This window comes from Phalaenopsis equestris, unplaced genomic scaffold (assembly GCF_001263595.1).
Source record: "Phalaenopsis equestris unplaced genomic scaffold, ASM126359v1 Scaffold000002, whole genome shotgun sequence".
Taxonomy (NCBI): Eukaryota; Viridiplantae; Streptophyta; class Magnoliopsida; order Asparagales; family Orchidaceae; genus Phalaenopsis; species Phalaenopsis equestris.
This window is the reverse complement of record NW_018164444.1, coordinates 70,596,025-70,623,367: the sequence shown is the minus strand read 5'-3', so window position 1 is coordinate 70,623,367 and position 27,343 is coordinate 70,596,025. Positions and strand designations below refer to the sequence as shown.

At 33.2% G+C, this 27,343-nt stretch overlaps 1 protein-coding gene across 3 annotated transcripts in view; it reads right to left on the bottom strand.

Moving 5' to 3' along the window:
* Positions 1 to 1,190: 1,190 nt before the first annotated feature.
* Positions 1,191 to 27,343, bottom strand: part of LOC110025463 (TOM1-like protein 2) — a 26,742-nt gene continuing 589 nt past the window's right edge. Inside the window, exons 2-4 of one of the 3 annotated variants that reach the window (XM_020725961.1) lie at positions 15,268 to 15,900; positions 12,938 to 13,228; positions 1,191 to 1,621 (exon numbers count right to left, since the gene is read on the bottom strand). In XM_020725961.1, coding sequence (XP_020581620.1) covers positions 1,301 to 1,621; positions 12,938 to 13,228; positions 15,268 to 15,774 — 1,119 coding nt within the window. In that variant the 5' untranslated portion in view covers positions 15,775 to 15,900 and the 3' untranslated portion in view covers positions 1,191 to 1,300. The remainder of the gene's footprint in view (positions 1,622 to 12,937; positions 13,229 to 15,267; positions 15,901 to 27,343) is intronic. The other 2 variants (XM_020725976.1, XM_020725969.1) reach the window with 2 other exon arrangements.

Genomic DNA, 27,343 nt, shown 5'->3' with positions numbered 1-27,343 from the left:
ACATTTTGGTGGTAATGACAATGACAAATCAACCTACATTATAAAAATAATTAAAAAGCTTAATTTATTTTGTTCGCACTTTATATATATATATATATATAAAAAGAGAAATCTGCACTTCAGGATAGTGATGTAAGATAAATCAAAACATATTGATTTTCAACTTTTTAGCATTTGTATGAATGAAAATGTATATTATAAAATTTAAAACTGGTGCATTTTAAATTTGTTAGATTTAAATGATCTCCAAATATACTATAAACTGAAGCTCACAACTTCACACAATCACAAAAACCTGCCGCCCACCACCCGCCACCATCAACTACCTATGTTGATTTTATTTTTTCAAACCAAACAGAAAACTACAAAATTCAAGATATACCTCATTTTCAGAACTATTGTAGTCGGGGGAAGTAATATCATAGTTCAAGACCTCAAAAGGGGAAAAAATGTAACGTCTGATGTTGATCACACCATGCCGTCAAAAACATGGCATGATGCAATCGATACCTTCATTCGAATCGTCAGTTATGTTCGAACGACAGATGTAATATTTTCTCCTATATCGGAATAGATGAAAGGCTAAATTAGGCACCAAAGTTCAAAATAATACAAGAGGCGCACGCGGTCTTTTGCCTTAACGAGGGTTGTAACGCTTAAAATTTGTAGAATTTAGGCGAGAGATTGAAAGAAGTAACTAATCTTGCCTAATTACGGCTTCAAGCAAGCGTTGAACAAGTATGAAAGGATCATAAATCATTTATAACTAACTAAAAATATTTAAAACTACACTTTCATAAATAAATAAAAAAACCATAAATAATTCATTCAATTCTTCTGAGAAATCTTACAAAGCTATCATCAACGCATTAATAATTTCACTGCAAAAGCATAGCACATAATTCATATGTATTTACATTATCTCCCACCTAAACTTTCATATTTGCACATACAACACTCATCCATTATTACATTTGAAAACAATATAGTACTATTATCACTTTTAAAATTTGAAACACACCTTTTCATTCACAGGTTGAAAACAATATGAAAGGTTTAAAGTGTGAGATATGTAAATTTCCCTTTTGATTATGCAAGTATAGTTATGATAAGGCCTACATCACAGCTTTCATTTGCATACAAAGGTTCATATTATACATTATTTCAAACATCTGCAGTACACTGTACACTACTAAAAGGAAAATTTGGAAAAAAAAAAACAAAAAATGGTCTCTAGTAAACATAAAATACCTCATATAGACAAGTGAAAATGATCATTAAAGCAACCAAAATAGAAGCCCTATTCTTTCTTTTCAGCCTTTCTGCTCTCATCAACAACCTCATTGTCCTTTACATCAACAATCTTTCTCTCTTCTTCCTTCTCACCAGAAGCAGTACCTTTCTGTTGTTCTGAAGAATCCGAAACGCCGTGAAACTGCTCGATAGGTGGAGTATGAGTTAGCTCAAACTTGGCGTAATTTGCAAGGACTTGCTCGAGCTCATCATGCAGATTCAAAGCTTCAAATAGCATTGCTTCATCATCAGTAGTTGTTTCTATAATTCTCTGCAGATCAGGCTGCGATTCCTTGCACTTTTCTACCATGCTTATTAACAGCTCATCCTGCATCGAAGGTCAAAATCAGAGTAATTCCTATGCATTTACATATCTAACATCTAAACTTCAATTTTTACAAACATGCCACCTTACCTATGTATAGAAGAAGTGTATTTTAATTTTTGATGGATAAAATGGTGGTATTTTTTATATAATATTAAAGATTTGGGCGGTGTAAATGTAAAAAGTGAAGTCTATATGTTGGTTATGTAAATATATAAGAATTGGGTGGTATGTGTATAAATGCCCCGAGAGTATGTGATAGCAATCTGATTCCACCTGTCAAGATCTTAAGAGCGGGAGATATTTTATAAATTTTAGAGAATGGAAATGAATTTTTGGAATTAGGCAAAAAAGCTTGCTAGAAGCGAAGGATGCATGACTCGCAAAGGAATGGTACAAAAATGAGCTCATTAGCCAAGCAAGTTTATAAAGAAAAGTATCGTTAACCAAGAAAAAATGCAAGAACAAAGAAGATTTAATTATGGTTCGCACATGGCATAAATATTATTGATCATAAAATCAATAATAGCAGCTTTGTCAAAAGAAAGTAGCTGCAGGAGTGCTTCACAAGTATTCTTTTCATGGGCTGCATTGGGTTTTAATTCTTCTTAAATCCTGTTAAACAACTTCAAACCATGTTTAAATTTTAAAAAATTCATTAATTTATTGTGATAATAACCTAATAGGATGAAATAAATAGAGCAATGGAAATTAATAGTGAACCAAGTCATTATTTCTGTAATAACCAATTTTTGAGAAATTTAATAAAAAAATTTTGACGAATGAAAATATATCCTAAATTTTGGATCCTTCAGATTTCAATCGAAATAATTTTATAAAATTCAACGCCTCCAATTGAGCAATTAAATACATAATACTATGTATAAATCATGAATAGAATTAGGGATAAAAAATTGAAATTGTAAGTTTAATTAACCTAATTAAATCACTAATCCCACATTGTTATTGTTAGTTACTTCCGACTTACCGAACAATAGGAAGATCCTCTTCAAAGCCTTTGATTCCTCTCCTTGGCTCTCGGTTGCATTGCATGAAACCCCTCCCACTTCCTATTTCCTCTCCCAATCTTACTCTCATTCTTGATTTCAGTTCCCGATCACGGCACAATGCAATCCCGCACTGTAGCTAAGTCGCGTAGAGGAGTCGAGCGGCCCGCACAGAGCCGCAGACGACATTTTACGACTCTGATGTAAAATCAGTGAGTATGAAACCTATTCATGTTATTTGAGAATTTCATTTCATTCTCTTGCTTCCATTTTAAAATATGTGACGAATTGTGCATCTTTCTCGTTTCTGGTAGCTGTCAGAGGTGCCAAACTTGCGTCGGAAGTGTTGAATGTGGTTTGCGAGCTTCCATGAGAATTTTAGCACAGCATCAACGAAGGAGAAAAGAGATTTGAGGTGTTAGAAAGAAAAGGGAAGAAGTTTTAGCAACTCGAAGAATTGTTTGGGGGCCGAGAAGTCGTTTAAGGTTGTTTACCTGAGAACGACAAGCATGAGAAAACTACTCGTAGGACAGCTCCATAAAATTCTGGTTATTAAGCTCAACAAAAAAGTCACCGAAACACCCAATTAGTTATGAAGATTTAGAATTTAACGTGACAACCGAGATGAATAATTACATTTCTAAATCTTAGTTATCTTTTTATTTCAAAATGTATGTTGATTTATATGTATTGGATTTATAGTGCAATAGATTCTTCCTATCATTAGACAGAAAGATTGTTTATGACAGAAAAGATATAAAAATGTATGCAAGTGATGCATTTTATGTAAGATAGATATGATAGGAAAAGATGCATGATATAAGAGATGCATGAGATAAGAGATGCATAATAGGAGAGATATACATGATGAATAGTTGCATAATAAAGTAGATATGCATGGTATTAGATACATGAATCTCAGTGATGTATGCTATGAAGAATAAAATAATTTATATATAAATACTTTTATGTGCATGTTCAAAGGAGGATTTCACCCCCTAATGGAATAGACAAGGGACACCAGTATATCGGTAAGCATAAAGTTTTTCTACCACCTCTGACAATTGTGATAGTTAGGTCACTAACTACTGTACCGACGGAATATTATTGACCAGATTAGTGAGAGTCATCTTAAATGGTTTGATCACATTAAACGTTGACATCTAATGATCCGATTAGGAGAATAGATGTTTTAGATTCGATTTATGTTAAGAAAGACAGAGGTAGACCCAGAAACACTTGGGCATATTATATAACAAATGATCTTAATTTATTAGAATTAAATGAAAATATGACACCCAATAGGACACAATGGAGAAAAAAAATTCATATAGCTGACCCCACTTAGTAGGATAAAGGTTTGTTATTGTTGTTGTTTCTTTTGAAGTGAAATTATTTTTAAATTCACGAAATTTTTTTTAATTCATCTGGCACTTTCTCATATGCTCCAATATTTATGTGTGCAAATCAAGTGATCTTAAAGACTTTTAACATTATTAGTAATTCGCTTGTCACAAAATTTATATTTTAAGTTCTTTACACCTCTCCTGACCCTTCACATTGAGTCTCATATTTCTAAACAAGATCTTTTTTTTTATCACGCCACAACATTCTAATTAAAAATATAAATGCATTAAATTGATAAATTTTGATATTTGAGTGAGATTTTTAAAAATGAATGAAATAAGGTGCTTGTTTTGTAAATAAAAATGTTTTGAATGCTACATATGTAAATGCCTAAAAATATTACAATCGAACACTTTAGACGAATGTTGCATCACAGTAATGAGAAATATAAGAGACTTCGGCTTACAAGAAGATATCGAAGAGTTGAAACACTTTCAAGAAGAGTAGAAGAGGAAGCCACTAGAGTCTACTGCTGGACTTTGCCGCTCCACTTCTAAACAGAAGGGCTTGGGACGATTCTTCGACGCTGTACTTTGATGCTCACACTCAAAATGACGCTCGAAGGCTCGGGATCAATTGGACTTTGAAGCTTAGGCTCAATATGACGCTCGAAGAAAGTGGAAGTTACAAAGCTCTCAGAATAACACTCCAACCCTAATCCTAATTTGTGTGACATGGTTATTGTGTGAAGGTGTAGAGGTATTAGTACCTAATTTAAATTAAGTAATTTGAGGCAGTGCCTCAAGAGATTCAAAGCATTACGACTAGAAGTGTACGCCTAACTGCAAAAAGTGTAAGATGCACCTGCACGGACGAGGCTTACGGTTTGAGTCGCTGCTTAAGCATCTCGAATTGAGGCACACCTTAAGACGGACGTCTCAAGCGCTTTTTTATACTTTGGTTGGGAGAGATGTGAATTGAATCATAGAAACAAATTGAAGAGATCCGAAGAAAAACTTTGAATAGAAAAGCACAAAATAAGAGAACCACAAAAAACACAATATTTAATATAAAAAAAGAACTCGAGAACGAGAAAAAATCACAGTCACACCACACCAAGAAATCCACCATGAAGAAAATGAAAATAATTGTACGAATTACACCACACTCAAGCCTCTCCACACTTTGGAACATTTCAGAATGCTAATCTCCTCTACTATCTTTTGCACAAAGAGAAATCAAAATCTCATACACTCCAACCGGCAAAATCAAAACTTTAAGTAGAGAAGTGCTCAAATTTGGTTGTTTGCGTCGGGTTACCGTGATAATAGTGTTGCGATGCTCGGAAGTCAGCGCCCTCAAACTCAATATGGGGGGACATCCTCCAAACTCCCTCAGCAACATCACCGTCAAGCTTAGGGCTGTCAAAAAAGTTCGCTGTTCAAGAACAGTTCGTGTTCGGTTCGTCAATGAGTTCGTGTTCGATTCGTTCGATAAGTAAACGAGACAAACGCGAACAAATTTTTTTCGTTCGGTTAGTTAAACGAACCAAACACGAACAGTGATGCGTTCATTCGTGTTCAAATCATTATTGTTCGAAATATAAAATAATTTAAAATAATTATATATAAAAAATTTATGATATTTTAAAAAATTAAATTTTATAAATTATAATATATAATAAATTAATAATAATAATATAATAATATATTATATTAGTAATATACTAATATAGATATTATTTTTTTATATAATATAAGTTATATGATTAATATAATATATTATTTATATATATTAATATTAGAGATGTCAAACTGGCTCGTCGTTCGCGAACAGCTCGTGTTCGGCTCGTTCGTTAAGAAACAAACACGAACAATTTCAAACACGAGCTATTTGAAACAAACTAAATTTCAAACAATCCGAACACACAAGCACTGTTCGTTCGTGTTCGGTTCGTTTACACCCCTAGTCAAGGTTGAATGGTGAAATTGAGGGCTCTGAGTGAACAATTGATTAACAAAATCAATCTCCATATAATAATAACAATCATCTACTTGGAGACTGATCGCAATTAATCATGCTCCCCCAAATCTGTAGCATCTTCCTAATTATGAACTGTAATGTAGTTCATTCCAGTCTCAAATTTTCTGAACTCCAACTGAAGCTAAGTATATGTTCAGTTTCTCAACTGTCAATTTTAATCAATGTCTGCAGGATTCCAAGTTATGTATATTTTCTTCAAAGATAATTGAACATCTTTCAAGAGTGAACAATAAAATGATATCTAAATTGAATGTGCTTTATTCCGTCATTAAATACAATATTCTTGCTAGATAAATGACACTCCTATTATCACTATGTAGTTTTCCACTTTATTTCCACTTGTCAAGTTCTACCATAAAACTCTGCAATCAAATCATTTCTCTACTTAGAAATCTAACTCCCTATTGTGCTCCTCAAAGTGAAGATATAAAATGTACTTTTTTACCATCAATATTACTTACAAGATTTGGATTTACATATCCTCGTAGAATAATCTCTGTCCTTCCAAAACAAAGTGTTTTGTTGATTGGTCCTCTCAAATATCAGAGACTCCACTTCACTATCTCTCAATGATTTTTTCCAAAATTACTCATGCACTGGCTGACCACTCTCATTGCATGTGCAATATGTAATCTACATATCATCACATATATCAAACTTCTAACAACTGAAACATGTGTGGTTCTTCTCATCTATCTTTGCTCAGTTTCTGACAGACAACTATTCCGTAGAAAGTTTAAAGTGACAAGCTAAGAGGTTGCGAATTGATTTTACCTCATTCAGGTTGAATATGTGTAGGACCTTCTCAAAATATTCTGCCTGAGACAATATACCGACACTCGTGTCTCTTCAGATTAACATATTGAAGATTTTCTTGTTTAGACATAAATCTTTCATTTCCCTCCCACGATCATTACTCATTCACATCCTTGATCTTTTTCATATTTGATCATGTAATCAACATATCATCTGCATATAAAAAAATAACAATATAATAATTATAAAAAATATCTAATTAAACAACGATGATTTAATTAAAACTTCGTGCATCTATTGTCTGACATAAACTTGTCAAATCTCTTGTAATATTGTTTTGATGCATGCTTCAAACCATAAAGGCTTTTTTCAGTCTAAAGACCATATCTTCTTTGTCTGGAACTTCATATCCATGTGGTTGCATCATATACAGGTCTTCTTCTAAGTCACCGTATAAAAAGTTATATTTACATCAATTTGCTTCATATGTAATATTTCACGGCTACTAAGCATAACACAAATCTGATATTTGTCATCTTCACCATAAAAAAAAAAATCTCAATATAGCCAACTCATTCCTTTTGTTGAAATTCAATCATGCTAAGCCTCGCCTTGTAGCCTTTGTTACGATTCTCATGTCTAATTTAACATTAATGACTGCATCTTATCATTCATGATAAACTCTTTATTTACTTGCATGGCCTCATCATATTACTAGTTCACCACTATCAATCAACAATAGAAAGTACAACAAAGAAGAATACATTTGTGTTGGCAGTAAGACTTTGCTGGATCTTTTGACTTCAGTAACAAGTGTCAAATGAACTTTCTACATTTCATCAAATTGAACACATTTCTTTTTTCTTCATGATCACCAGTATCTTCTATCTTTACATATTTGTAGGGTTCTCCAGAAGTAACTAGTGAATGATCTTGTGTTCTATTTTTGTTCTTATACATTTCTATTTTATTAAAAGAATTATGTTGCTCCTAATAAATTTTTATTCTAATAATCCCAGAATTTATAATCAAATTTATTCTGAATCATATTTAATAAAATACTCTTGACAAATTTTGAATCAAGTTTCTTCATATATCTTACAACAACATGAACATATGATGAACAATCAAATCCTTTGAATTGAGATAGATTTAGCTCTTTGTCACTCTAAACTTCTTCAGGTAAGCATTCATTCAAATGTATTGATGGACCATGCTTGAATAGATAGGCTGTAGTGTTTGTTTCTTTTGCCTAAAACTACTTTGGCAAGCCAACATGCAACTTTATACTCCCGACACACTATGATAGTTCTATTCATGCGCTCAACATCATTTTGCTGTGATGTAATTGGAATGCTAAACTCGTGTCTGATAAATTATGAAACAAAATAGTAAAACACTTCAATCTCAATCTGTCTTATTCTCAACAATTCCTTTCCACTTCTTAAACACGTCAAAAATATCATATTTATGTTTTCAGAAATACATTCATACCCTACTAATGTGATCATCAATAAAAGTGACAAAATATAGAGAACCCTCAATAGATTGAACTGGAGGAGGACCCCATACATCAATATGCACTAACTCAAACTTTTAGACTTCAACTTACCCACTTTTAAAATAAATATTGTTTTGTTGTTTGTCATAAACACTACTTTCACAAAAATTTAAATCCATGGACTTGATGACATGAAGTTTGTTTTTAAAAAGGAGAAATTTCATATTTTTCTCTCATATGACCCAGTCTGCAGTGTCAGAGACCTACATCATCCCTTGTTGCAGTAACTTTAATTGATTCATACATCACATTAATCAGATAAAAGGTCTCTTTAATGTTGTCTCGAGCCGTCATCATTGCATCTTTAGTCACCTTCTACGAATCTCCTAGAAAAACAGTCACATATCCCGACCTTGCAAGCTGACTCATAGAAATCAACTTTATCTTCATACATGGTACATGTCTAACTTCATTTAGTTTCCAGATTGATTCATTTGATAACTTGATATCAACATCATCCTTTCCCATAATACTACATACTATATTATCTCCCAAATACACAGTCTCTAAATCACCTTAAGTGTAGTTTTTAAAAACCTCTTTGTTGGGTCTAGCATGAAAAGAAACAATTGAATCTACAATCCATGATTCAGTATTATCTAGAAATAAAATAAAAGAGTTAATTTGGATTTCATTTGTGGCGATATTTGTAGAAAATTTTTAATATGGACCTACACCATCAAGATTCTTCGAAACTTTCCAGTCTCTCTTAAAGTGATATTCTTCTTGCATTTCCAACATTCACGTATCATTTTCTCTCCCTAATCTGAACTTCTCTCTCATGGACTTGTAACTTTCTCTGATTGTGTTTCTATTTAGATTTCTTCCTCTAGTTTCAACATTCAAAGCATAATTTGAAGTTTCATGCTTATCTTCTTGTTAACTTTTTTCATTCAACAATAATCACACAATATCATTAAAATCCAAATTTATATTTTCTGAAGAATTATTCACTGCAACAACAAATTCATCCAAATTATTTGGCAATAAAGATAAGAGTAACAACGCCTTAATCTTTTCACCAAACTTAATGCCAACAGAAAATTAATTTGTCACAGTGTTGAAGTTATTCAAGTGTTCAACAACTTAACTTTCATCCACTATCTTCATATTGAATAACCACTCCATTAAAAAAAATTGTTAGAAACCAAAGGCCTCTCATACATTCTTGTTAGAGAAACCATAAGATCAACATTAGTCATCTCATCCATAATGTTGAAAGCAACATATGAGGATGGTGGATGTGAAAAAAATCAATAGAATAAAAAGTAATTAGGGGTAATTTGGACAAGAGTCAATGTGAAGGGTAAACTTAATAAAACATATCAAATGCAGCTTCAAAATTAAAAATTCTATTGGAGATCAAATTTACTAGATATGTGGAAGTAAGAATTAATTCCTCCCAAAAGTGTTTAGGTAACTTATTTGTAAAGAGTAAAGTCTCAAAAACCTCCAATAGATGTTTATTTTCTCTTTTAACTATCATTTTGTTATGGGGTATAGATACACCAAATTGGTGAACAATTCCTTCAATAAAGATTTAGCTCAAACAATTTATGAAATACTGACGATTAAATTATCATTGTAAACTTTTGATTTTTTTTTGGGATTATATTTATGCAATGCTGTAAAAATATTTAAATTTTTTTTCTACTTTAAAGTTTTCTTTTTTTAGTTAAACCCAACTCAATCTGGTTTGATCTAATAAAAATAACAAACCATTTTTTACGAGAGTAGATGTCCAGCAAGGTCTCCAAATGTCACTATAAATGACAGTGATATTATAAGATTAAGGAATGTAAAATACACATCTTATTTGGCACATCGAAACACTTCCACTTAGAAAAAATAGGCTTTTATCCTGAAATAGATTTGAAAACAAATACTTTCAATACTAAAAATTGATACGACCTAAAACATAATACCATAGCATAATATCTATTTTGTTAGAGTCAAACATTAAACAAATATGTTGATATAGTCTATTCAAAAATAAATTATCTTCAAAATAGTAGAGTCATTCATTTTCCCTAGCAATGCCAATCATTCTCCCCAAGATCGATTCTCAAAAATCATCATGAGAAGAATAAAAATTAGCTTACAGTGATGATTAGAGGTGATCTTACTGATGTATAATAAATTGCAATACAACTTGAGAGCATGAAAAATAGCATAAGAGTTAACAAAATAGTGAGTTTGAACATTCCTATCTCAACAAGAATAGCAAGATGATGGTAAGCTCAAAATTTTTAATGCTAACAAGACAAATATAAAAGAACCGCTAAAAGCGACCTACCCGATGAAATGTTGCACTCAAGTCAAAGATTTATCAGTAAAATAAATTAGAATTGACACTTGAGTATGCAATGGTTAGAAAATTATCCTTCTAATTAAAAGGAGTGGGATGAGCATATAAATAATTATAAATATTGAAATAACTTGTACGAGTGTTCTACTTGATCCTCAATCAAAGGGACTATCTATGATTTGAGAGAAAGGTCTTGAGAATCTCCAATAAAAATTCGGTAGGCTCGCCCATCACATTTGGACTTAGACTTTCAATTTGCAGGTTTATTGTGTAAATTTTAACAGGACTCCTTTATATCCCATGATTTTTTTTAGTGCTCACATCATGACTATTCTATTCATAGTGTTCACATCATGACTATTCTATTGCCACTTTTGAAGTCAAGAAGTTTGGATACCAAGGCCGAGTTTTTAATGTTAGGGTTAAGAGATACTTCCCTTGCTATGCAACATAATTTTCCTCGATGCTTCTTCATTTCTTTATTTCAAAGAAAATCTCTCGATCTTAAGAAAATGAATTTTGCCAAGGACACAATCTCGGATCCTTGTTTAAGATTGCACAATATGAGACACACCTTAAGTTCCGCTTCAATATTTTTATAAAATAATTCAGGCTTACATCTAATTGTCCCAAAGTGAGGCATACGCCTCTCTCAGGCGGAGACACGAGACGCGCCTCGCCTTAAAAAAGCCTAAAATTTTTTAGGCAACCCGTAAATTCTTTTTAATAAAACTAAAAATAATATCAATTACTATCAATATACCTCCTATTAACCCTCACACCTCACACACAAAATAATAAAGGATAAAACGAAAAGATATCCATAAAATTTTTGTGATTGAAGTTCTACCTATTATCATAGTAATTATTTTAATTAAAATTTTTATTGATATTTATTCATTTAAAAATAGAAGATAATTGTGATTAAAGATAATGAGAAATTAGATAATATAGATACAACTAAAGATAAATGACAAGATAAATAATTCATTATCCCATTAATTCTAATAAAAATTATTTGGGTATGAATGTAATATGAACTTTTAATTTTAAAAATTCAAATACTGATGGTTTTTTATATTCTTATTTAAGTGCGAGGTAGCATGAGTAGGAGAGAAATATTTATATTAAATTTAATTTGATTGTTATTTTTTGATATTTTAATATTTTATTTTAATATATTTGCTTACTTCGATAGTTTAATGTTTGTACAACTCAGCTTATTTCATAATTTGATGCATTGATATTATGTGTTACTTCTAATTTTACGCAATTTATTATTTTTTACTGAATCATAATATTATTATGATGTTTTTAATGTGTTAATAAGTTAGAATATCAATACATTATTTCTTACTTTATCCTTTATAGTTACATTATTTATAAGCTTTTATTATCCATAGGATGCTTTATACTTGGTGTTGTTATCTCTTTCTCTATCGTACTTATTTACTATGGCAATTTATGTCTTTATTTAACTAACATATTTTATTTTATATTAAAATTTAATATTTTAAATTTCAATGTGCTTTCACCCCAACCCATTGCTTTTATTATTATTTTCAACAAATAAAAATGTTTTTAATCTTTCACATCGCTTTTTTGACACTTCCTTGGAGTTGTGGGAGTTAATTGAGATGTATTTGATTTATATTACTTTTGTTAATAAGCCAATTATATTTTATACTAGTAGATTTGGTAATATCTTATTTTCTTGTTTTTATTTTTCATAAAATAGATCAATGCTTGATTTCCCTTTACATGAAAATAAAAAAAGAAGGATCACAATACATGAAAATAAAAAAAGTCCATGATTAATAGTAAACCTTTGGATACAAGTAAAGATGGTTTACAAATGAATGAAGAAATGACATTTGTTTCGACATTCTTTCTTGAGTTTGTCCTCCGACTTTTACCTGTGCACCTTCTTCGTGCTTCTTCTCTCTCTACCTTCCACTATCCTTCCCTGGAAGCATTTATCCTATGAATATTCTCAATCACCTCTTCTCTTTACCTCTCTAGTTCTTCATCTACACCGACTCTTCTCTTCCCAAACAAATCAAAATTTCAAAGTTCACAGCAATTTCCATAATGTTCGTTCTCTCTCTGCGACTAGTTTTCCTACGTCACTGTCCTTTTGTTTCCCCAAATAAATTGCCTAATTCCAATAAGGATAAAAGGTTTCTTAGCTTAATCGAAAAAAAGACAATATATAGAAACAGACTAGAGCAAACAACTATCATTAATTACGCTGTGATGAATGATCAGAAAATAAACCAAGATATCAATATGAATACCTTTGTAGGCTTTTCCTTTGTCTCAGAGCTCAACAGAGAAGAGATTATCTCAAGGCTATTTCTAGTAATCGTAAGTAATTCCTTTTTTTCTTCATTTGAGATTGACACCCCCTGCAAAGGGACAGAGCCCACAACCGTAGTCTGCAGACCAGAACTGGGAAGAGGATAACCCCGAGGAAGAGATTCATGCTCTTCAAAATCATCCTCAAGAGAAGAAAATAATTGAGCAGAACTTCCATCTGCCTGCTCATTAGGTATTTCCCGAGACTTCAAGTTCTGAAAAAACCATTCCTCGATAAAAAACCGGAAGAAAATGTCAAATAGGTTTACTTCTTTATAGGAAACAACATTTTTTATAACCTGGATTAAAATTGGTTGCTTTTAATTTTTTCTCTATCAGCGTTTTCATAGAGCAACAATAGTCAATCATACATGGAAAAAATCTCATAAAAACTGATGAGATGTTTAATGTGGGAGTGAAAAATTATCTACCAAGAGTAAAAAATTAAACAAAATACAGAACTGAAATTTGCTCCTTATGCCTAAAGCGCCAAAGAATGGAACATAAATGAAATGAAAGAAAGTTCCTTAAATGCTCAACAAGCTGAATGGGAAGCTAAACATACACAATTGACAGCAAAAAAAAGAGCCAAGTAAAATGCTCCTACAAGTCTTTGAATTCAAGAAAAAAAAAAAGTTCAAAGTGGTCATAAAGTAAACCAGAAACACTATTTTAAACACTAAATCAACAATAACAGACATAAGGAACTACGATAGAATTTCCCTCAAGCAAAAGATAGGTTTCTGAAGTTTTTGGAACGTTTAATAGAAATCATTACCACCATGTACATCAGAATGTAAGCCTAATTAATGAATCCAAAGCGGGGTATAAGATTCTGAATGCATGAAGGCCTCTAAAATATTATAAGAAAATACGTCCAAGCATAAGTAGGCAGGCAACGTAGAAATTTATAAACAGATGTCACAGGGAGTAAAAATAAAATGAAGACAACTAAAGAAAACCAACTCAAAAGTAATTTTTTAGGTTGTAAAAAATATGAAATATGATTTCACGTTTGAAGACCAAAAAATATAATTGATTTAAAAACAAACCATATTTACATGAGATGGCTAAAAAAATTAATTGGGAGGATTAAAATGGAAAATAAGTAGACTAAAGGTAATATGGTTACAACTTGTGCAAAAGGAAAAATGCAAAATATAGTTAACACTCATACAACACTAAATAGGAATAAATGGAGTATGAGTATGAAGATTCATTAATAATTAAACTTGTACACATAGAGATTGATTTTCTCCTCCACCCAAGAGATTGGATTTTCTCCATCACTCAACTTAGTTCTCAACTACTTCCTCCAACGGTACTCACATAAGGTGTCACACCAATCATAATGATAAACATAATGAAAAATACATTATGGATCTAGTACTCATTGACTTTAATAGAGATTTCATCATTGATCGAGAAACAATCAAAAGTATTCTAAAGCCCCCCATATAAAAATGCAATTTTTTCATGTATCTTACCAATAAAAATATCATTAAATATGCCTTAAATATCAAAAATAACATGCATTGAATTTGAGGTCACTTGAAACATTTTATGACATGAAAATAACAAATCTCTTATCAAGCAATTAAAACCATTCATTGAAAAACTACACATTTACAATGTTCAAGCAAATGATTGTAAAAATGCATGGAAACTTTGTCTGTTGAGAATTTTGATATTGTCAAAGATGATAAAGATCTGAAGCTTATATTTGAATGCCCTAATAGATAAATTGTAATTAGAGGAGAATATCAATTCTCTTCCCATATGATAAAATGTTTTCATGTTATCATAATGAAAATAATAAATATATGGATAGTGATATAGAAACCCCTATCTTCCTATGAGAGACGATACATTCTCCTCCACAATTTCCAAAATAAGCCCTTCAGATCTAACATAAACGTCATCCATGAGAGAGTGGAATACATGATTTTTTTTATATGTTTTTAAAAAATTTTGATCATTCATCTAGTATTTCTAAGAACGATTAAAAGGTAAAACAAAATGTCTTAAATAAGCAAATTAAACTAGATATTGAAGATTTGTATAAAACTCCAGCTATCAGGTCCCCTTGAATGCCAAATGGAAAAGAGAACTGAATAAAGCAAGACACACATGTTGAAACGTTCTAAAAAACAAAATAAAAAGAAAATTTTAAAAATATGCTAAATTAAAGCTTCACAAATGAACACAATTAAAATCAATAGAAAATAAAATTAGCTTAGAAAAGCAAATGATGACATTGAAGATATACCAAATAAGTCTGTTTGAAGACAGGTAGATAACTGAGATCATCTGATTTGCCCCATGCCTCTATCAATTGCAAAGCTTTCTGCTCATTAGCATATTGCGTCTGCGGATTGTCAATCATCTTTACCATTTCTTCTAGAACTTTCTCAGAAGCCACTTCTGAAAAGACCTTCTCACAGTTCATTGCACAGGCCTCCAGCAGTTCAAGACTCAGTCGTTGAGCAATGGGACTCTTGCCAGAGATCTTCTTCTTTATTGTCCTCACCACTTCAGAACCATCAAACTCCTCACTGTTAATCAAATTGCAGATCCTCAGATTAAGACCCCAGTTTGGTTCTTCCAAACCCTCTGATGTAGCATCCTCAACCATTTTTGCCTCTTGAGACTGGCCTTGAAGAATCTCTTTCATTTTTCCGCTAAACTTTCTTCCCATTTCGGCGCCCCCAACCTTCAGGCGTTCACCTCCAATCTTCAAACGTTCTCCAAAAGCTGCCAGCTTCGTCTTATCCATCTCTCCAAGATTAATATGTGCTTAATATAGTGCTGGTAATAATTCTTCAAGAATGACCATTAACTTAAATTCTGTGAAAATTACGTTTATATATGACTGGTGGACAGAAATTTTATGATAGTTTAACTGCCAAAAGGAAAAGTTCATATCATAAAATTCATAAACCAAAATTTCATCTAAATGCATTCTGAATCAATAAATTTTGGATTCCATCATAAACAGTTCAAACTTCATTTAAGAACTTATTTGAAAATGAAAATCATTAACATCACCAGTATAAATTCATGAATATACAATTAGCATGAGAAAAAAATAAAGCAGAATCTGAAAGTTTAGATCAAGTAGTCTACAATTTTCCAATAGAGAAGGAAAATCTTAGAGCTCGTTTGGCATCACTTTTGTTTTCGTTTTTACTTTTTTTTAAAAAAAAATGTTTAGTTAGAATAAATTTTCTATGTTTTTTTATCTTTTGTTTTTTTTAAAATAAGGTGATTTGTTTTTTATAAAAGGCAATTTGAGTGTTCTTAAAAACAACAACCACTACCAAGCATGTTTTAATTCAAAACAAAACAAAAACAAAATAAAATAAGAACATGAAATAAAAATAAATAAAAAACGGGATCCCACAAGGGGCCTTGAGAAATCTCTGCGCACCAATCACCCATTGATACTTTGGTAAGAAAATTAGCACTCATAAGGAAAGCAAACTAAAATAAAATAATACTAGTCTACAAACAAAAATAAGGTAAATTCCTACATATCATTAGTTCATGCACAAGTAGCACCATCACTCGTTCGGAATTATTTTGATTAGTTCCTTGCCTGTAAAGTAGCATAATATATCCTTGCACATAGTGCTTTGAAAAAAAACAGATATGGAATTATCTATCCATTCTCTTCATTAGGAAAGACGGTGAGTCAATGACTCAAATCGACCATGCATAGACATCTATTGGGCTCCTTAAGGCTAACATGTTCGTTGAATTTTTTCATGTTTTTTTAAGTTTCACCAAGAGGATTGTGTAATTTCAGGGGAAAAATTTTAAATATTTCCCAAATATTTCCCCTAGCTTGTTGTCTGGCATAATTTAGATCATGAGGAATAGTAGTTTCCCATGTAAGTGTCTATAATTAATTATATCACCGCCTACGAGTAAAAAACACAATCAATTAAAGGTATTAATTGCACTTTATGTCAAAATTTCTTAGCATTTAGTCGAATGAGAGAAGAGGATGGTTAACCCGACCAAAATTCAATGATTCTACTATCATAGGTCAACTGACGGATCCACTGCTACCTTGAAATATTGCATTTTGCATTAAAGTGGAAAAACGGTTACAAGAAGTACCCAAAACAACCAAAAAACTAGGTCGGTTAGGCATGTACAATATGAACATTATCCTCTTATAAAACCAAAAAGAGAGAATGGGAAATATTTACATGTGTCAAAAGAAAATCACTATCCAAAGCCAAATTTGCATAAGTGTGGGCTGCCATGTTGCTTTCTCTATTGGTATGTTGAAACAAAACTTGCTTGTACTGAAGCAAAAAACTAATTTTTGTATTATCGGGAGCATTGTGTTACCGCATCTTCTTATCCATGGTACGCCTGAAGAAATCCATAACGTTAGAGTTGTCTGCCTCAATGACAATTCTGTTGCCTTCAATCATCCAATCTTCAATGATTTTGTGGAGGGATAAAACTGCTATCTTTTCCACCTGGGTGCTATCCAAATGAATGAATTTATGGCCGAAAGCCATAATCAATAGCCCCATCTCATCACAGATGATAATTCCAATGGTCACAATGTTAGAAGAGAGAAGTCCCATCGATGTTTACCTTAATCCAATCTGGAGGGGGGGGTGGTGCCGAATGTGTGAATAGCTGATACTGAAGTTAACCCAAAACAACAATAAGTAAACAAATGTTATTACTGCAAAAGTCAATAGGTGTTACAATGAACACCACAAAAACGGAAAATAGCAACAGACGCGCCAGACGACACATGACTAAAACAGATCTAGAGAGGTAGTGGTGACTTTTAGGGGCTTAGAAAGGTGGTGGCAAGGTGGTAGGTGGGTTAGACAGTAGAGGAACAACGATTAAAGGTGATCCATAGTGGCTGAAACAGCCGCGAGGAGGATTTTGGTGGCTATCACAGGCTGCAGGAATAATGATTCTGAGCGGCTGACAGCAAGGAGCCGGCAAGGAGGATGGTTCAGGGTGGCTAGGACAACAACAACGGTGTCAGAGGAATGATTTCGAGTGGTTCGCAGCAAGGAGGCGGCTAGCAGAGTGGTTCTAAGTGGTTGGAATAGCAACACAAATGATTCTGGAGCTGGAACAGCATCAAAAACGCAGAAGGAAGCATTCTAGGAAACTTACAGCAAAGAAGGGCAGTTAGGAGAGCAGAAACTGTAGGAACACATGCGGGATGTGGTTGTCGGGGCTCGTGCAATGAGGGATGCATGGCAGTAAAGTGGAAGGGATGCAGAGGAGTTGTGGAAGGATACAAACCACCTCGATAGAGATACAGTCGGAGCACAACTCGGCCCTTGAAGGAGAATCGCCATCTCGGAATGATATACAACAGGAGCACCACTTGCCCTTGGATACAATCCTGGAAGTGAAAAGAAAGGATGTTGATGGTTGTTCTGGCAAAAACACAAACAAAAACTAAAAAATAGAAACAAAACATATATATATATATAAGCTCTAAATAATAAGGATTCGGTCCCTATGTGGAATGGGCCGTCAATTCCTTGTGGAAGAGCCGGTCAACTCTTCCAAGATTGGACCAGCTCGGTCTAGTTGTTCCAGAATGCGGAAGGTCTCCCAAGCTAGTGACATCCAACATCATCCTGGATCTTGCATTCATGACTTCTCGCACCCAGGCTCCTGCATCAGTCTCTTGTGGTTAAGGGGAGCTTTAACTTTACATGTCAAAACTTCTGACTTCTCATGATATGGTGTCAAGTTAGCTACGTTGAAAGTGGTGGTGTTACTGTAACTTCCCGATAAGTCACTCCTGTAAGTTATTCCAAAGCATACCTTATAGAATAACTATTCAACATCTTTTGACATGACAAGAGCTGAAGCTGCATATAGACGTAGATTTCCACAATATAACTCTCGAGCCATGAAACATGTATTTTGCTTCTTTCACCTCCTTATACTTGGCAGGACGCATCTGATAAATAAATTCACCTAGAGGAACTAACTCTGGACTAAAAATCTGCGACAAGCTGACCACACTTGAAGTGTAATCACTCATGAGAAGCATTTTCTTCTTCTCTAAAATTATCTGGATCCCACAGTAGAATAATCTTTCCCCTAAAATTCTTAAGGCAATTTCCAACGTTGAACGTTGTGGTTTATCCATCTTGTTTAATCAGTTGTCAGTGAATACACTGTTCAACTGATTTTAATACTCAAATGACTCTATATAGTCTTCAAAAAGTGGGACAAAAGAGTCTTATCTCTAGCATATATATCTAAAAAGTTTGATTTCACTTATCTGGGATTGTCATGTATATGATATCGGTTCCTCAGACTTGGGACTATCTTGGACAAATGCAAACTTAAACTGCGCCTTTTTCTCCCTCATCAACCAATGACATCAAAGTTAACCCAAACAACAAAAGAAACAATAATATCATTGCTAAAATTTAAATAGAAATTTATAAACAATCAGCTGAAATAGGAAATAATAACATAGCACAACACATGCCAACTAAGTTAGTATCTGAAAAGGGTGGAGGTGGTTGTTTGGATTTGGTGGTGGCAGCAGGATGCCGACAAGGTTGCAATTTGTGGAGGAGACGATGACTGGAGGCAAGGGGCTGCAGGATGATAATAGGTTGGGAGAGGTAAAGGGGAGGTGGAGGCTGAGGTTAGGGGTTGACAGAAAAGGGAACAACAGGTTAAAGGTGTAGTTGATGGTGCAAGATTGAAGATGGAAGAAGGAAACCAACTATTGGGATGAAGGCGGTTACAGGGACGGCAACAACTGTCGCTATTCGGAAAAGGGTTGCAGTGAGAGAGGGGTGTTGCGGCAGTAAAGAATGGATGTGGAAGATGGGAAAGTCAAACATAAATACTTCATCAAGAACGAAATACAATCGGAGAACCACTCGACCCTTGGGAGCAAATCACCACTTGGGAACGAGATACAACGGAGCACCACTCGCCTTGGAAATGGCCCTAGAAGGGTAGAAAGGGACAGCGACGGCTGTCCTGACAAAAACAAAATCAAAACCTTACCTAAAACATGAAAACAATATACTTATAGACCTATAGTAAAGAGGAGTAGACCCCGCTCCAAATAAAAGGAAAGTCAATGCCTGGAAGGATTAGTCCGAGGCTAAAGAAGTCGCGACAGTTGTTGTGTAGGGCATTGGACGCCTGCGTCACATCCGTTGGAATCTGGCACTCTTTTATGTCCTCACATTCTTTAGGGTTTACTGTGTCATTATCAATTTCTTCAACAACTCTCAACTCAGTGAAATATAATATACTCTTTGTTCGAGCAGTCTACTGCACTGTGCCCAAAACAGTGACACTTGACACACTTTCTGGCAGAGACATATAATAAAGCTGGTTGACATTACATGTTCTATACTTGAAATTAATTTCTCCTTGAGCGAGGGCTTTGAAGTTTCCCTAAGCATAATCTTGTCGCTCGATCCTGGGATAGAACTTTGTCTATAAGGTATGGTGGTCATCTAGTGATGTTGTCTCTCCATTTTTTAAGCTAGGGTCTAAACATCCAGTGACTAATGAACTAGTAGGTAATGACGCTACAACTCCCATTTCATTTTGGACAAGGTAGTGATCTTGTTTTTTACCTTACATTGGCGTAAGTGCTTCAAATTTTTTCACCAAAATGACACAATCTTCAACTTGCTGATAGCTAGTTTTATCAGTATGGTCAGTGGGACTTCCTGGTACTCAAAGACAAGCTCCACGGTTTGGAGCTACTCAATGACCTCGTCTGAATCAAAGTGGTCGTCAAAATATGAAAAATCCACATTTAGTTGAAAAATCAAGCTCCTCTGATATTTCAGGCCAACCATTCAGGGTTGAGGTTCTTCATCCCTTGAATCCGTATGGTAAAAGATATTAACTTCATTCCTTCAATCTAGCAAGCCACTATTCTAGCTAAGGGTGACCCGTCTGGATTGTCTCTTCTCGAAGGTGGCAAGCCTCTATCACACAATAGGCTCAAAGAATTCGTTCACTTCAACCAACCAACTTAAATTCTACTAATAACATCCCCATCTATATCACCTTCACTTTAAACAATAGACCCGAAAAATTTAAAGCGTTCACACCTTTTAATGATTTGATCACCTATAGTTACAAATCTGCCACTAGAGCTATTACTACTAAAATTACATTCCACGTATTTAGTTTAAGTTTTACTCAAATAAAGGCATTTAGACTCCAATGTGTCTAGACCTCCATAATTCAAGTATTTTCTGAACATTTTCTCTAGTCTTATCCACAAAAAGGATATCATCAGCAAAAAACATATACCAAGGTACATCCTCCATCTAATATCCAGTAAGAGTATCCATAACTAAAGCAAAAAAAATACAGGCTTAAAGCTGATCACTGATGTAATGCAATTGAAATAAGAAAATATTTTGTCAATCTTTCTCCTGTTCGGACACAAGTAACAACTCTAGTATACATATCTTTAATAACTTGAATATAAGTCATATCAACCACTTTTTTCTCTAGAACTCTCCAAAGGATTTCTCTTGAAACTTTATCGTAAGTTTTTTCTAAAACAAAAAAAGCATATGTAAATCCTTCCTTATTCTCTTTGTACTTCTCCATCAAACCTCTCAATAAATGTATAGCTTCCATAGTAGACCTGCCCAACATAAATTCAAATTGATTATGAGAAATCTTTATAACGCGTCTTAACCTATTTCAATTACCCTCTCCCGTAATTTTAAAATATGACACATCAACTTAATTCCTATAATTTGTATGACACATCAACTTATGCACACTCTTGTGCATCCCCTTGATTCTTAAAAATGGGGACCAAAATACACTTCCTTCACTCCTCAGGCATCTTTTGGTTGAGGAGGGATGTAGGGTGCGGAAAAAAAAAATTTTGGTTGGGTGCTTTGGAAAATCAGCAAAAAGAAGGGTTTTGGGTTGAGATAGAGGTTGTGTTTGGGACAGCTTTTTGACGAGAGTTTTAAACAGCATCCCCTTGCATGATGCTTGATTGGCGCATCCCACATACATCGGTTTAAAACCACAGCCAAAATCCTTTCCGCATCGGACCGGCCTTGCCCTTTGCTGTTCAGAACCACATCCACTGGATTGGGAAAAAAATGTGTGGCAGAAATACTTGAACATGTCGCTACTTAGAAACAAAACTAATAGTGGAATGAAGTTTTCAAAGTCAGCTTTTAGAAATTATTATGCATATCACTCAATTTTCTTTTTTTTAATTTGAAAATATGCCCATGTGTACAAATAGCCAAATTTTTAATGATAAATTAATAATTAATATCTTTTATTAGAATAAATCTAAAATATAAAATCAAGATGGGAGAATAAAAAACTTTTAAAAAAATCTAATTCAAAAAATACTTTTAACTTTATTTTAAATATTTTCATTTTATTCTTGGAAGTTACATATCTAACACCTAAACATGCATTTTTACATGCAATTTATAACATCACAAAGTCAAATAGAAGCAGAAAGGTATTTTAGATATCTATCCAGAGACGGTGCTTTTAAAACTTATTTTTCAAACAGAACAACTACTTCTGAAAAGTCAGCTTTCAAACAACAGATTTTTCACAAGTAAACAAATATTATTACTAGTAAAAGACAATAAGTGATTACAACCAACACCACGAAAACGAAAAATAACAATAGACACAACACAAGACACACAACTAAGGCAGATCTAAGGAGGTGGCGGTAACTACTAGGGACTTAGAAAGGTGGTGGTAAGGTGGTAGGTGGGCTGGACAATGAAGGAACAGTGGTTAGAGGTAGTCTAGAGTGGTTAGAACAGCCGCGAGGAGGATTATGGCGGCTGTCACAGCAGTAGGGTTGCATGAAGAATAATTTTGGGCGGCTGGCAGCAAGGTGGTGGCAAGGGGGATGGTTCTGGGTGTCTGGGATAGCAACAGGGATGTCGGAAGAATGATTATGGGCAGCTGGAAGCTAGGAAGCGGAAAGAGGGATGGTTGTTGGAATAGCAACACAGATGATTCTAGTAGTTGAAAAAGTAACAAGGAAACAAGAGGAAGGATTATGGGTGACTGGGAGCAAGGAAGGGGCGGTTAAGAAAGCAGGAGCTACAAGAAAACAACAAGTGAAGTGGTTGTAGGGGCGGTTGCAGTGAGAAAAGTGAGGCAACGAAGGGAGAGGGATCCGGAGAAGTAGGGGAAGAATAAACAACACCTCAGGAGCGAGATACAATCAGAGCACTACTTGACCTTTGGAAGTGAATAACCACCTCATAACGAGATATAGCAGGAACACCACTAAATCTCGAATACAACCCTAGAAGGGAAAACAAGAGACGTCGACAACTATCCTAGCAGAAACACAAGCAAAAACTGAAATTATAAGACAAAGGAAGCCCATATGTAAGCAAAAGATAATTAGGATTGGCTCCCTTTGTGGAAATGAGGCGTCAATCCCTCGTGAAAGAGTTGATCGGCCTCCCAAGGCAAGATCGGCTCGGTCCTGTCATTCCAAAACATACAAGATCTCCTGTGCGTCCAAATGCTCATTCTCGCGTCATTCCGCCGCTCCCGCATTCATGACTTCTCACACACCTGGGCAATTAGAAGCCTAATTATCAACTATGAGTTGCCTCCCCTTAAATATATCAAATGGATATGAGTATCCATGTGCCAAGAAACACATCTTTTAATGATTAAATATGAGAATCAATTTGAATTTAAAAAGTCCCAAAGGCATAATGTGTGACCGATCGTGGTTCATGGATATTATGAATGACAGAAGATAGTTCAAAACTATCATGGTAGAATCTTAATGAAATGGTCCAAAAATATGATGTATGGTCAACATTGTTTAGAGGTATTGGATGGGACTAAAGATGGCTCAGAGTCATGACATAGCAAATTCAGTCACGAAGAACAAATAGGGTTAAAGCCGAAAAAGGGAATGACGCAAAGCATGCAAAGTTTAAATAGCTTTCATGTTGTAGCATACTTTTTGTTGTAAAACAATAGTGTAACTAAAAAATTTAACGCACTAGCTATGCCCCAAAAAATAATCATTTACCATGAGGTGATTAAACTATAAGGAAAAGGACATCAAGAGTTGTCTGAGAAAGAAACCTTGATTTAAGCAAGATTTTTGGGTTAAGTTTACCTCGCTTGAAAAAAGTATCTTCAATATAAGAGGAAATAGAGTCTGCTCTACTAAGCATAAGAGTATAGGTTACTCTTATGTGGATTATTATTGATTTGATAATAACAAACATTGTATGTTGTCATCTAATAATTTGCTAAATATTTCTGCAAGCAATTCAATATAATAGTAAATAGGAGGAGAATCGATAACATTCACTAGATTAGCTTGGCGACTGAGTAAATCGGAGATAGACTCTAAAGGATAATTCATCTTGAGTGGAAAAAGGCCTATCCATAGTCATTTAACACATGCGAGTGTTTAGACTATTCATAGTAAATTGATCAAGATTTACCAAGATCTCAAAGATGATGAGCACAAACTTAAAATTAATTAGAGGATTGTTTAAGGCAATCGTTTCATAGTTTTGTTTTCTAGAAAGATGAAATAATTGTGATGACTACAAAACTCTTATTGTTTTTTAGAAATTTATTTCTTTTTCAAAATTAGACTTATAGTGTAATGACAATAAGAGAATTACCATATGACTTTTTCAAAAGAAAAAGTGTGTAATGCTTGAATTAGCTTTAACAAAAACATTTTATTCTCATAATAATGATATGGTTACCTTTAAAGATAGTTATAGCCGTCCTAAATGGTCCCTCGTTCTCTTTATTTATTTATTTATTTGTAAATTTATATTTATTAAAAATATATAGATTGCAAAATTTATTTCACAATTTTTATATTTTTTTTCGGTTTGAATTTTCATTTTCTTTATCTATTCACTATTTATTAAAAGTAGAAAAATTGTTTTATCAATCATAATATTAGAGTTGTGCACTTAATTTGTTCATCATTATCAATTTGATCACCCAAGTGCTTTAGTGAATTTATGCAATAAAAATTTTCCCATTATATTCATTAATTTGCTAATGCGGACAATTATGTTATTTCCTTTATTAATTTTTTAGTTAAGGAAAATAAACTTTATGATAATTTGATTAAGATTCCTTAATTATGCCCTTTTTGTTTTAGTAAATTATGCTCCATACAATTCACTAAATTTACCTATTTATATCCTTAAAGTTGTTAAGTGTTAATTATGGTTAGTTATGTATTTTTATACTTGATAAAATTTAGCTTAATTTTGATTTTAATTGGTTCATTGAGTAGTTTATATAGAACTTTATAATTACTGCCATTATTCTATTATAAATTAATGAGTTATTAGGTTAATAAGAACTTCATGACAATAACTTTTTGGATATTTCTCAAGAACTATGCTAGATTGAACATCAGACACAACCTAATATGAGCAAGTTAGGTCCCAACATTGCCCGATTTCAAGTTAAATCCCAACGTTACCCAATTTACCCAATAACAAGCACGAAGTCGCTAACATATAATTTTCTAGTTATTGGGATTACGAGTTGATTTAAAAATGGATTTTGGGAATAATTTTAATGTTTTTTTTTATTGCCATAACAAGTATGATAGTTTGCTAAGAGATAAGAGATATTTTGAATTGTAAATAACAAATACAAAATCAATATTAAAGTGATCTAATGCTTCAATCATTTTTAGGGTATGTACCAAGATGCATGCAAGTCATTAAAACCAATAGCCCGCATGTACTCCGACCATCATGTTCAACGTTTGAATACACGGTCAGACAATTTTGTAAGGGCTAAAAACAAGGTGTACTCTAAATTTGTTTTGCCACAAAAAAGAGTATCAAATTCTTTGAAATATTCAAATTTATTAATTGAAAAAGACTTGCATGTGCTCCATTGCTCTGGTTAAATATTTAAATTTAAATGTCTAAAAATGTTGTGCTAGTAGTGTTAAAATTTCAAATAGTTTCTTCTTGAGAGGTTTGCACACTATCAAATTAAAATTTGCATGTGCTCGTCGGTTGTCCTAAACAATCAAACTTAAGTTTCTAAAAATATTGCACGTGCCAGACATAATTTTAAATTAAAGTGTAATCCATCTCGAGAAATGCATGAATTTTTTAAAATTTTATAAAATCTATTTTTTTTCAAAATTAAGATTTGAAATGTCAAATTATACAAATTCGCATGCAAATCACCTTGTCTACAGTGACAGGTCATAAGTTTCATTTCAATTAATCCAATTCTCCTCCTTGCAAAGACTAGAGTCGATGAAACTGGATTTATTCCAAAGCAATTCAATCATCCATCTTATAAGTACTGGAGTCAACAAGACTATCAATTTCAAAATACTCGTAGTTGTTTTTAATCCCACATTGTATGGGTGAGTTAGTATTGCACAATTTCTATGATGAAAATTCATAGCTAAGCTTATAACTCACTTGGGTGGTGGCCATGTTATGGATTAGCTTGCTTAACTCATGTGAATTAGATTAAGATTTTTATATTCATAATTACACATTTAACTTTATTAAATTTTTAATTTTAACCATATTAAGATTTAAAGTTGATTAAAATAGTCATCTGGACTAGTCAATTCTATAGAAACGAAACCAGTTAATGAGTTGCACTTATTTTCACAGGTTTAATGAAAAAATGATTTTTGAGACTGATCAGGCATGTCATACACCCAGTTCACAGTCAAGCCTATTGAACCAATCAGCCCAATCAAATTTTTTGAGCATTGATGCCAACGTTATTTGATTATCAATGTTCAATCCAGATAACAACTTGTAATGGACCAAATGGAACTTTGGAAGCAATGATCCCTTTACAGACGTAAGCATTTACTTATTTTCAATTGTTAATGCACTAGTGGCCTTGCATTAACTGGTGCAATTAAACTGGAACTCAAAAAATTTGGTGAGATAAAAACAGATTTTGTAGTAATTGATGTTCCTCAATATGCTGACCATTTCAAGAAGAGAAAAAGGAAATTAAACAAATATTTAGACTATAAACATTCACTTATATATGGCACTCAAGGTAATTTTTAATTCTCCTATGGATGGTTGGATTCCAGTTCATATGTAGTGCATAGGAAGAATGAAGTTGTGCATAAAAACTCTACCCATAAGTCAAAATTTAATGTATAATCAACCTAATGTGCTTTTTTTAATGCAAGCCACTTTGGGCTAGTTGTTAAGAGTTTTGTCATTCCACCAAAAGGTCGTGGGTTCAAGGCCTTGCATATAAAATGTGCAAGCATTTGGGTGTGTGTTAAAAAAATTATATATATATATATA